This window comes from Oenanthe melanoleuca, chromosome 3 (assembly GCF_029582105.1).
Source record: "Oenanthe melanoleuca isolate GR-GAL-2019-014 chromosome 3, OMel1.0, whole genome shotgun sequence".
In the NCBI taxonomy this organism is placed as follows: domain Eukaryota; kingdom Metazoa; phylum Chordata; class Aves; order Passeriformes; family Muscicapidae; genus Oenanthe; species Oenanthe melanoleuca.
In genome coordinates this window covers 70381997-70394164 of record NC_079336.1, presented here as the reverse complement: position 1 = coordinate 70394164, position 12168 = coordinate 70381997, and the positions used below count along the sequence as shown (strand labels likewise).

Sequence of the window (12168 nt, the reverse complement as noted above, 5' to 3'; positions counted from 1 at the left end):
CTGCAGTGCCTTCAGTACTGCATTCAGCAAATGGCAACTTGCTATCACTATGAGAGATGCTGTTAGTTTGAGAGCAATAAAGATCTGGTCCAGTGAAGGGCCTCAAACATGCTCCAAGCTGGGTGATAGAATATGATAACTTTGTTTTCTTTTCTCCATTTAAAAAGCGCAGGAGATATTACAGGCCATTTACACACAGATGCGTGCAAATACTTTATTAAAAATTGCATCATATAAAACAAAACCTTTTGAAAAGGGAGCTTTTCAAATTCTTGTGATTGTGGGTGCTCATTGAGGCTTGGCAATGCTGTGACTACTTTGCTGGCTGCATCCATTGGACATTGTAGGATCTGGAAAAGTCAGCAGTAGGTGTCTTATGCAGGGCACCCAAATCTCTCTGTAATTAATACCTACTTCTCTCCACCTTGGTTCACCATGCACAGAGCTACTCCTCTAGAGAGCACGCTCTACCCCGAGCCCGTCACTGAGCCCTGTGTGACAAAGCCTGCAAGGATGCCAGATTCAATGCTTGAAGAAATTGCCACTTGTGTTCTGGGAGTGTGCCACTTTGCAGCCCTCCTAAAGCCCTTTTGCTTCCTCTCCCACAACACCACACGCGGAGGATAAAGCAAAGCCTGATAGCTTCAGCGTCGCTGCTAGTACCACTTAACTGCGGGAATCTCTGCAGGCTAGCGGTGGGCTCTGGGTCCCCGGGAGGAGTGGGGAACTCCAGCGACAAAACTGTAGTGAAAGGGTTTCTTTCAGGCAGCAGGGATGAGGAGATCTTTCACAGTAAGGAAACATACAGACCTCTATTTGGCTCCTAAGAGATGAGCAAGAAAAGCGCGTAACTCCGCGGTGGAAGGTTTCACCTGGCATTAACTGCACGGGCAGTGGCGGCCCCGCACCCTCCGCATCTCACCCGGGTATCCCGCCCCGGGCCGGCAGTGCCGCTCCCCGCCGAGCCGGAGCCCTGGCAGCCCCAGGGGAGCGCGGCTCCGGCACCTGGCTCTTGTCCCGGCCCGGAGACCGGGATGCCGCGGGCCCGGCTCCCGCCCCGGGCGGTGCGGCGGGGCCGGGGCGCTCCGGCAGGAGGTCGGGGCTCATCGGGGCGGGGGTCGGGAGAGGCTGCCCCGCCTGCCAGGGGCTGCCGGTGCTCGGACGTGTTGATTCGGCATGAGGACGAATAAACCCTGCGGGGGAAGCGAGCGGCGTCCCCCCGGGAGCACCGGGGAGGGTTAATCGGCGAGGATCTGTGGGTCTGGGTGGAGAAAGCGGAGGCCGGGCTGGGGAGGGGGAAGGATAAGAGGAAAAGGGGCAGAGCGGCGCGGCGAGGTCGCACACCGCCAGCCTCCGCAGCCGCGGCAGCGCCAGCCCGCGTCTCCCGGCGCTGCCGCTGGGTCCTCCCTTCCCGTCCGCTCGCTTCCTCCGCTCCCCCGGCCGCAGAGGGCTCGGGGCTGCACGGCAGAGGAAGGGACTCGACAGCAGCCCGCCCGAGGCGTCCGGCAGATTCCCCCGGCAGTGGGAGGGCTCCGGGAGAGGAGAGGCTGCGGAGCATCTCCCAGCCGGGGCTGACTCCAGAGGAGCGAGGGAGGGACACAGACAGAGGGAGAAAGTGCCGCCTCTCAGCTTTATAGGCGTCCCCAAATTTGAAGGACTGGGGTGGGGAAAAAGAAAACCGAGGACCTGAGCTGGGACCTCCCAGCCGGAGCGATTGAAAAGGAGCCAAGGCAGGCGCCGGGGAGGGGGAGCGACAGCGCAGGGAGAGCGCCGGTGCTCCGCTGCCCGCAGCCGCTGCGAGCCCTCCGCCGCCTCAGGATGTGGGTGCCGCTGCTGCTGCTGCTGCCCGAGCTGCTCCCCGCCGTGCCGGCACAGAAGCTCTCCGCCCTCACGGTAAGGCCACCCGCCGCTCCCGGGAGCACCTGAGCGGGCGGGCCGAGCGCTGCTGCCCGCTCCGGCCCGGCGCAGCTCCGCCCGGGAGCCGCCGGCACCGCTCCCGGTTTGCTGCGGGTCCCCGCAGAGCCCCGCTCCGCCGGTAGTGTCCGTGTTCATGCTGTTATTTGCCCGAGGAGGGATAATGCTGCAGCGAGGTCTGCTTTCGGACTGACCGATTTTACTTTATTTTAGTTATACAGCGACATGAAACAAGCCTTTCTGGCTATTCCAGGCTCCGTGATGCTATACATGGAACTCCGAGTAGAGATGGGTGAGCCAATTCATTAGGCTTACTAAATAAGCCATAACCACTTTTCTAGCCAAGACCTGAGGTTTGCAGCTAATAGCTCCGTTCAGTCTTCTTGTAGATCTTGCAGTGTTTGCAAAGCTATAATTAATGCAATCTGTAGAAATAAAAACATTTTCCTTAAATGTGTTTTAAAACAAGTGCTTGAGTAAACATAACGGGCAGCGAATACCTCTTTCAAGCTGTTTTTAAGTGTTTTGGTGAAGGCTGTGTGCTCAGAGTTTATTATGGTAAAGTTACAGGCAGCTGCAAAGTGAAATAGACCTATTTTGTTTAAGTCTTTCAGAAAATTTCTGTAAAATCCCCAGAGTTTTTTTCCTTTTTCCCCCTCTTTTTTCCTTTTTACCCCCTTATTGAGTAAGGTGCTATAGGGACAGCTCAAGGTGAAATGGCAATGGGGGCTGGCTGAGCTGTTCATACCTGAAATTCTTCAGGAAAAGTTTTGCCTTGTCTAAGTTTGGCTTTTTTTTTTTTTTTTCCTTTAAATGATTTGTAGATTAGAAGCTAATTGAAAACCTTAAAGGAATGAATTTGCTCTGTGAATTTTATTGCGTGGCATTTTAAAGTGTGTGATAGATAAAGTCTGATATATACTATTCTAGTAAACTGATTAACATTGTAATTTACTTTCAAGTTTACTTTAACAAATGTATAAACATAATTTACAAGATAGGACCTGTGATATCCTTTTCTTCTGTACATAAAAAAAGTTCTAAATATTAGCGTGGAAGTAAACTGGAAATGCTACCAAACCTTAGTTTGTCCAAATGTAAAGAGTGATTGTGACTGTTAAAATATCTTTAAATGATACATAACCCAAATGATGTTAAAGCTGCTTAAAATATGGATATAAATCACTGCAGAATATACTTTTCATTTAGTGAGGGGTTGTCTGCCTCACAAAAAGGTAGAAAAACCTGGCCAAGAGCACGTCGGCAAACTTTAAAAATTAAATGTCATAGACTCATGCAAATGTATTTAACTTCACCTTTGTCTGAGTGATGTTAGAAGTCCCTCTGTTCCTTCTTTCACCAATTCAGAGTGTGCATTGCTCATTTCTGTACCTGATAGTAGTCTGCATCTTTATGAACCATGAGCAGAAAAGTGGAATTCCCGCTCTCTGCCTCTGCTACCAAAAAGGTAGTGGTTTTGAAGATGTCAAGCTTTCAGACGGAATTGAACTTGAACATTTTGGTAGGCATAGCTAGCCTTGTTACTAGAGGACTGTAGGTAGAGAGTTCATGCTTGTTTTTCTGCTGCCTGCGCTGCTCTTACGGAAAGCGCTCACCCATACAAATACTGGACTGCACTGGAAATCCTTCCCTCAAAGAAGTAATGGACAGGCAGACACCCATAGGAACAAAATAACGCTCACACACTGATGCACATCTACATCTTCCCACAAGGCTGAACTTTGAGTGAGACAGGTTTATTTCTACTACTTCTGTACTTACCTACTTCAACAACAATAAAAAGCCAGTGCTATTACAGCAAATACCACACCACTTAATCATTCTTAACTCCTGTAGTCATTTTGCTTGTAGCCCACAGACTATATAACCCCTTTCCACAGATACCTTTCTCAAATATTCATGGATAGTGTCTGCATAATTACAAACCCAAGCTATGTAGAATGACCAAGAAAATCTATGGCTTTTTTTTCACCTGCTGTGCCCTGTGTGGCGACTGAGAATGGCCATTCTTTTCTACACATCAAATGCAGATTTTATTTTTATTTTTGGTTTGAAGAATAATAGATAAAGGCTGAAATTTTCATAAATAACCGGAGGTCATGGGAACGGGGCATGCTTCACATGGATCTGAGTTTTATGAAACAATGGATGATCATGGAGAGGGAATGAACATCCCTGGTGACAATACTGTCACAGGTATACTCATCTTGCCAGGTGGTGGCAGTATTAGGGGCACAGTCTTACTGCAGTGGTGAATCTGACATAAGAACCTTGGCAGAGACGTGATCATAAAATTATAGTTCCCTCTAGCAAAAGCCACTCTACCCTTTTCTAAAAGGTAACATATGGATCAGAGGTTTTTTTTCCTTGAATGGGCTCTAAGCAACAAACTGGGTGATGGCATGGCAAGGAGGGAGCATATTAACATCTGTCTTTAAAATTTTAATCTGTATAAACAGATCTCTGGGCTGTTTTAACTTTGTGTCCTCATTAGCTCCAGGAACAGATCAAGCACTACTTTCAGAAAAGACTTACAGTAGTTTACAGACCTGTTTCCTCATTTAATTAGGAATAATATTTTTGCTTTTCACTTGGACAGAAATACCCACAGCAACCACTCATGTCTATAGTCCAGGTGAATATGTGATTTTCAGATGTTGGAAGCTTTGTGATTGTCCAATAGCAATAAATTACAGTGTTTTCACCCAAATAATACGTCCAAGAGACTTCTGTTTGTCCAGCAGTCTTAAATGGCTGCAGGTTTGCATGGAGTGATGAGCATATGGCTTCCTAACATGTAAGAGCTATTAGGATGATTTCTGGCAGAATAGTCAGCAGGTAGTTGAAATGCTCCAGTCTGTCTAGAGTCTGACCCCCTGGATCTCATGGCTATATCTAAAGTGAGTGTGAGTGTTGTAATCTGTCCCTCTCTGCACAAACTGTGGACTCGGAACTTACTTGACTGCCTGCCTGTGTGCCAGGATAGAGAAAGAACATGAGGGATGGGCTGATGCATACCAGAATATTTATTGGGAAGCTGTGATGTGCACCAGGGTGTAAGAGTTTCAGAGTTCCTATGTATTCACTGGGTTAGAGAAAGTCCAAAGTTGCTTTGATCTTGTACCAGTCTTGGCTTCTTGTCACCAGAATTACTCTTTGCTAAGGTTGCTCCTGGACTCTAGTCTCCTGAGTAGGACAATATTGAAATAATAGATAAAGTGAGGGAAAATGTAATATTCCAATTATTAATTGCTAACTGAGCCTCAGGGATGCATGCAGGAGGAGAATGCTCTTTAATATTGTATTTATTATTATTTCAAATGAACAAATACTGGCAACAGAACAATGGCTTTCATTATGGAAAGGTAGGCTGAGAGCTGTCTCATAAGGACCCATGAGATTGGGAGGGACTGTAGCCAGTTTGGCTGCTCCTGTTTATTTCTCTCCTTGTGTCAAATACTAATGTAAAACATTCATACATTCCACAAAATGTCTTAAGTAGCCTTGTCCTTGTTTATAGAAAACCAGGTAGAGCTCTGCAATTTTTGTAACACACTGTTGGAATGTTTTTGCAATGCTGTATTTTTATTCTGCTCTGTGAGATGTACCCGTTCTTTCTGGATGTATGAATCTGAGGAGACCTGAGCCTTGTTGACTTCTTGTATTAGGGCAACTAGGCATAGGTACTTTTGTTTTGAAACACAGTGCTTTGAAGAAAGCTAATTTTGTTCCTCGAATAAATAAGTTTATGATCACTGCACTTACCAACACACTTTGTCATTGTTTATACTGCATTTTTGAAACCCTCAACTTTGCTTTTATCTCAGTTGCAGTGTTGTGTGTGTGGATGTACTTCTACAAACAATAGGATACAAGTGTTTCTTATTTTAAAATCTTGATGACTTGCAACATACCACAAACTATTCTTTCAAAGCCTTGCTGAACCATGTGCTTTGCTCAATACAATTGATAGATCTTACAAAGGAAGAAAGTTTTCTTGAAATTACTTCTTGAAATGAACACCTCTGCCTGCTAATAGTTTCTTTCATCAGCAGCTGGATATTTTGGGGAACAATTGTTTTCTTTTTCTCCCTTGGCACATGCTTTGTGAGTATTCAATAGCATTTAGTGTGCTGGATAGCTTCCACAGCACTGACCAATGTAAGATGGACCACTAAGGTAGTTCAGTAAAGGGAAGCTAAACACAATCAAAGCTTTCCAAGTTAAGGACCCATTTGGATGGCGCCTGCAAACCAAAACATTTGGAAAAGTTACTCTAATTGTGACTGAAAAACCGAGACCATAAATAAAACTGTAAGTGGCTCCAGATCCTAACAACATTGTTACTGCAAATGGGCATTGGTACAACCAAGGGTACATCAGCTCTGAAAATAAAACACTTTCAACAATGCTTCCTTGCAATAAACTCTTAAGACACTTCTTATTAAAAAAACAACACCAAAAACCTGTGGGAGTTGATACTGAAAGTGCCAGCAAACTTTTGATGAAGGGTCAGAAGTAATTTTTGTGCATGCAGCCAACATAAACTGCACCTTATGTGTAGGACATTAATGAAGATGGCCAGCTGATTTCATGCCCATAAGATTTTTAAAACTGGAATTGAAGACTAGGAATGAATGTGAGTGGGGTGGGAAGAGCAGGACAGAGCAAACCAGAAGAAGTAAATCATGCAAATTGTGGCCACTTTTGATGCTGCCATTGGCCTCTTGTTGCCTCCTCAGTACCTCGAGGAACAGCTGTATTTCTTGACAGTAGGTAAACCTCAAGGTTTGGTTAATTCTGAAAAGCCTCCAAAGGTTTAGCTGCTATCCAAAACTTATCTGAGCCCTGTTGGTCTGGAAACCAGGCTACAGAACTTTTCAAGATCTGGCTTGCTTGGAACTTTGCTCATGTTTCCATTTCTTCAGCCAGACCAGCCTCACCACAGGCACAGCCATTTTCATGGTATTTTGGTACTTCATTTCCTCTCAGGCCTGAGACCAGGAAGTGCAGAGGCGCCTGAAAATTAAAAACCGAGTAAGAAAAAGTTGGAATCAAAGGCCTATTTTTGAACAGCGATGAAGGTCTGAGTTTGGTTCAGGAGTGACATTTTTTATCTGAAAAAATTCAAACATTCTTTGGACAATCTGCAGAGTGAAAGGAGGTTACATCTTGCAAAGAACTCAAAAATTTTGCATTTTCTTTAGAATCAAAACCCAAATGCATCTTCATTTTCGGGTTGATTCAATATTGGGCTGAGAGGTAGATTTTTAAGGAGTTGACATTATAGATTAATGAGGAAGGCCATTTCACAATGAAAATTTGTAATGCTTTCTTCCAAATTAATGTAATCAAAGTAGTTCTTGACTTTGTGAATACTGCCTCCTCTGCCCTTCTACTGTCTTCTAGAGCAACATTCTGGTGATGCCAGTCATTTGGTCTCAATGGCCCTGTCTGTTTTCATGGGATATGCTTCTGTTGACATTTCTTTATCCACTTCTGGTTATTAATTGCTAATCACTGCCTTAATATTATCTACAATGGCAGATAAAACACTTTCCAGTGCAACACTGGAAACACTAGAACTTGGAAGGAGAAAATACTTTAGAAAAAATTTGCAATATGCTAATCTCTCACAGAATAATTTATGCCAAAAGAAAAGGAGGGATAGTGAGATGTATCACAATACTGTCCATAAGCAAATAAACTAAGCAGAGAAGAGAAAGTGTAGCCTAAATACTTGCATTTTTTCCCTGCAGTTTTTCAGTCTTTGCCTAGCTGCCCCATGTATGCAGGGAATTGGTCTGAATTAGAGCCATTGCATAGTGCAGTGGTGCACATGGGATACAAGGATACAAACCTTGGTTATGGGGAAGTGAAAGCTACCCAGAAGAATCTGGGCTTGTTTTGAGATTGGCTTGATAACACTTAGTATCAAAGGGTTACTTGATATGATGTTGCCAAATTATCAGTTGTGGTCAAGCAGCAAAGCTAATGCAGTGTCACATCTTACACAGAACCTGGGAAGTCAGTCTCCCAAATGGAAGTTTTAGCCAGTCCTTGCGGAAAAGAAATCGCTTTGATGAGTTCAGTGAATTTTTTTCCCCTCTCTAATTTATTACCTTTTAAAAATGACCACTAAGTGTTTCATCAGCTGCTGAAAATCCAGGCTAACAGAGAATGCAACCTAGAATTCTGGTTGGGACAGAAAGAAAACATTTCCTGAAGGCAATCCTTTCCAGCTCTCTCCCTGGCTTGCTCAGTGGGTTGCTAGAAAACTTGCTCCAGAATGTTTATATCATACCTATCCAAAACCTAGCTTTTTATCCTTCATTTACTTTAGGCTGCTTGTTGTGTCAACTTCTAAGTCACTGAGTAAAGATAATTTTTTTCTTCTCTGTTGCCTTAAATTTGCTTTGAGGATGCAATAATATACTTCCCTGTTTTTTATGTGTTAATTTTTAAACTGTATACAAATTAGGTGTCATATGTATGCTATAAATCTTTGAATCTGTCCTAGAGCACCTAAAGAGTACTTACGTGCAAATAAAGAAAAATTCCTTTACTTTGCAATGTTCTTTAAGTCATGGCTTCATGCTTTATTTAGCAAATTTTTAGAATAAAATTGCTGCCATAAAGTGCTAACAGTCTTTTTACTTGGGCTACCTTGATCATGCAATTACTAATATTGTGACTTTTATTCAGAATTAAAACAAGGTACTGTCAGTGAGTGAACAGTGTAAAAGCCCAGGAGAGACCATTACATTTTTTGAAATGCACTTAGCAACAGATAAAGATTAATTTTATTGGTACTCAGGATGGACTCATTATGTTCCATGTAGCAAGCTGCAGTATAGAGAAAACCTGCAGATTGCAGGTGTTCTGGATATCAGGTGGGAAGGCAATGCCTTAGTTCCATTATCTTTTTCTTGCTCTTAACGGGAATAAATTGGAGGAATGGTTGACTTTAGTCTGGGTAAAATCTGCCATTGAGTCTCATTAGTACTTTGAAGGATGGGGAGAAGAGTGGGTGACATTTTAGTAGACATGCAAACCATTTTAACCATGTTTTAACTGCAGTATGTCTACTTGTACAGAAATGCTGTTAAATCAGGCCATGTGTCTGGAAATACCACAGAATACAAAGTGTGTGAGCTGGGGACCTAAATCATGCCAGCATTTGAGAATTGCTTCCAAAATGTTTTTCTTTGCTAGATGCTGCTCTTCACAGTGGTATCTTTCTGCAAATGGTAGAATCTAGGGTTTGGGGCTGCTGTTCTGAGAACACAAGGTAGAAATACAGCATTTGACAGCATGCCAGAAAGATGGTGATACTAAAATGTGAGAATCTCTTCTCAGCTTCACTGGGGCTGCATGCCATGCTGGTTTCAGTGCACTTGTTTTCATCCTGATTTTCTATGGTCATCCACTGGATTCATCCTTGGGACTGTGAGGTGAACCTAATGGTCTTAAAATTAAAAGGAGATTTTCTGTTAGCAGCAGGAAGACATGTTGAACACAGCTTACCAATGTTCTCTTGTTCAATTGTCTCTGTTTGTCCTTGTCTGTGCAGGTGAAGAATTATTTATTGCATTTAATCACAGTGTTTTAATGAGTTCTCATTCACTTTAGGCTCCACATGGATGCCACTGAGTGCAGACAAAGGGGTGTCAGTGAAACTGACCCAGACTCTGTAATGTTATATTTGTTAATTCTTTGCATCACCTATTTTACCTATAGTGTTGTATAACACTGCTCAAGTCCAAGGAGCAGTTGTCATGTAGGCTGATGAATCTTCTAGAGTGAAAAATCACTGTGGCAAATGTCACTTTTTAAAGTAAAAATTTCTGTCACAGAAATGAAATAAAGTAAGTGAAACCTGGTCCTGAAATAAGTATGCTGCAATGTACTTGAGGGTAGCACATATTGTAAAGATAACTTTGTCCCCACAAGAGGATGCAGAAATGAAAAAGGTTTTCAACATAGAAAATAAATCAGGCTTTGAGTTAACCATAGGATTATTTATTTAGTAAATTATCTCTGGTGTGTTGAATGGCTTATTTTTGGAAGAGAGCCATCAAGGATTTAAGTGACTCAGAATAAAAAGCAGAGATGGGAGGGTCTGTACAGATATTTCTCCATTTCTCCCCCATCCATTCTGCTGCAGATACAGAGTGGTGGCACCTTGAGCAGCATCCTCAGGGGCAGGGAGGTCACCTCTATCCTTTTATGGCTTTTCAGGGATCCACCACGGGAGGGAGAGCAAGAGCAGCTCGGTGTGCCCCGTCTCCCCCGGGAAGGGCTGGGAGGAGGGAAGCCCTTGTTTCCTTCCCCACTGGCTTTACTCCGGAGGGGAACAGCTGGGGACCTTGATTTTTCAGCACTTACCACTCAGTTTGGAAGTCAAATGGGAAAAATCTCAAATGGAAAAAAAAGTCTTGACACAAACTATTGAAAGGTAGAAAAGAATTCTGCAAAAATGAAGTGTCTTTAATGACATGGCATGGCTTGACACTAATTAACATGAGTTAGCATTCATGAGAGCTCAGAGCAGGCTGGTGTGGACAAGAGGGAATATGTGGTCTAACATATGAGATGCTCTTGGCTGTGAGACATGAGGAGGGGTTCAGTCTGCAGAAAGCATAGGGCATATTAATTTCATTTCATGTATCCATACTGTTTCTTTTTGCAGCATTTATTAAATAAATTCTGGTGAGCAAGACAAAACAAAGTGGACAACTTATTTTTTACAGTGTATTTAATGGGATTGTATTTCAGATCATGTCCTCCTGGGACAGCAGTTTCCAAGCATGCCAAATTTTTGATAGATTTCAGCCTAAGTGGATTTAGTTGCAGATCTGAACTTTAAACAGGAGGTTTTATCTTTCCATCATGTTTTCCTCCTTGAAAAGTTCCATAAATTGCATTTCTGAGAGAAAGGGAAAGTTTTTTTTGAAAGAAGTGCTCATTTGGTAAATTGCTCTTCTGTTTAAGCTTCCCTTTTCCAGGTGCTGAATGACTCCCAGAGCAAAGCTGTCATTGCCTGATAATGAACTTCCATTAATTTGCAATAGAATTACAAGGCAATATTCATGCATGGATAATTGATTTCACTCTGAAGGGAAAATGGCAAAAAGCAGAGCTCAAATGTCAACCTGTCTGTAACTAGTGCAGCAATTTTCTCCACTGCAAAATGGGTATCAAGTACTTCTCTTATTTAGTGTCAGTGTTTATGTTCATTAGCTACAAGACCAGGAGAGGTGTACAGCAAAGAGGCAGTCAGGGTATTTCCTACTAGATGACAAGTCAGGTCTGACACTGAGACTAAATGGCTGATAGAGATTAATTTTTGCATCTTTGTGGCTGGTGACAGGCTTACTAATACTCACTGAACACAAATAACAGAGGATGTACAAATAGTAGAGTTCATCAGGCAGTGGTGGCAACAATCTACTTTACATCCTCTACAAATTATCCAATCTGGTAATTTTGTATAAACTTTTATATAGATATGTGTGTGTGTGTAGATACATACATACACATATATATATATATATATATATATATATATATACAAGCACAAAAGTATGTATGTTTGATCCTACTCTACCTTTTGTAAAGAATTGGAGCAAGCAATTCAACATTACAGGAAGTGATCAGCAAAATTGTCTATTCTCTGGTTTGTCATGCTGTTGGCCAAAGTGTTCTGCACAGTGCAGAGAGCCAAGTGTCATCTGCTTGGTATTTCCTGACTTGTCAGAGCTTAGTGTTTCAACCTTATCACTGCCCTAAAGCTGGGGTTCTCAGGCTGTGGTATGTGTTTCCTTTCATGATGCAAAACTCTTTCTCCCCTAAAGAAAAAGAGCCCTGGGTCAATGCAGCCTGGTCTTTCTTACAAAGAAAAACATGAATGTTTGGATGCCTCCCCCTAATTTTGCATGTAGGTCAGGTGGAGCTGAAAGCTTCTCTACCCACAGCCCTTCCCTGTCTTTCAAAGGACAAGAGGAGATGGGTTTGGATGAAAGATGCTCCCATCCTGTGAGTGCAGACCAAAGAGCTGAGAATCACCTCTAAGTACACTCTCTTTTTCTGTAGCAGCAGCACCAAGAATCCTCTGGGAAACCTGGTCCAAAGACTCTCTTGACAAACTCAGAGAGATGTCAGGCATTAATCAGAAGCACAGAGCTTCTTCCTATAGGCTTTCTGTGGCTTCTAAATGTCATATCCATCAGC

General features: G+C 43.0%; 1 protein-coding gene across 4 annotated transcripts in view; it reads left to right on the top strand.

The window, feature by feature from the left end:
• The first annotated feature begins 1328 nt into the window (after positions 1-1328).
• Positions 1329-12168, top strand: part of SMOC2 (SPARC related modular calcium binding 2) — a 131339-nt gene continuing 120499 nt past the window's right edge. For 2 of the 4 annotated variants that reach the window (XM_056488284.1, XM_056488281.1), the window contains exon 1: positions 1330-1893. In XM_056488284.1, the coding sequence (XP_056344259.1) occupies positions 1819-1893 (75 nt within the window). In that variant the 5' untranslated portion in view covers positions 1330-1818. Of the gene's footprint in view, positions 1894-12168 lie in introns of all 4 variants that reach the window. The other 2 variants (XM_056488282.1, XM_056488283.1) reach the window with 2 other exon arrangements.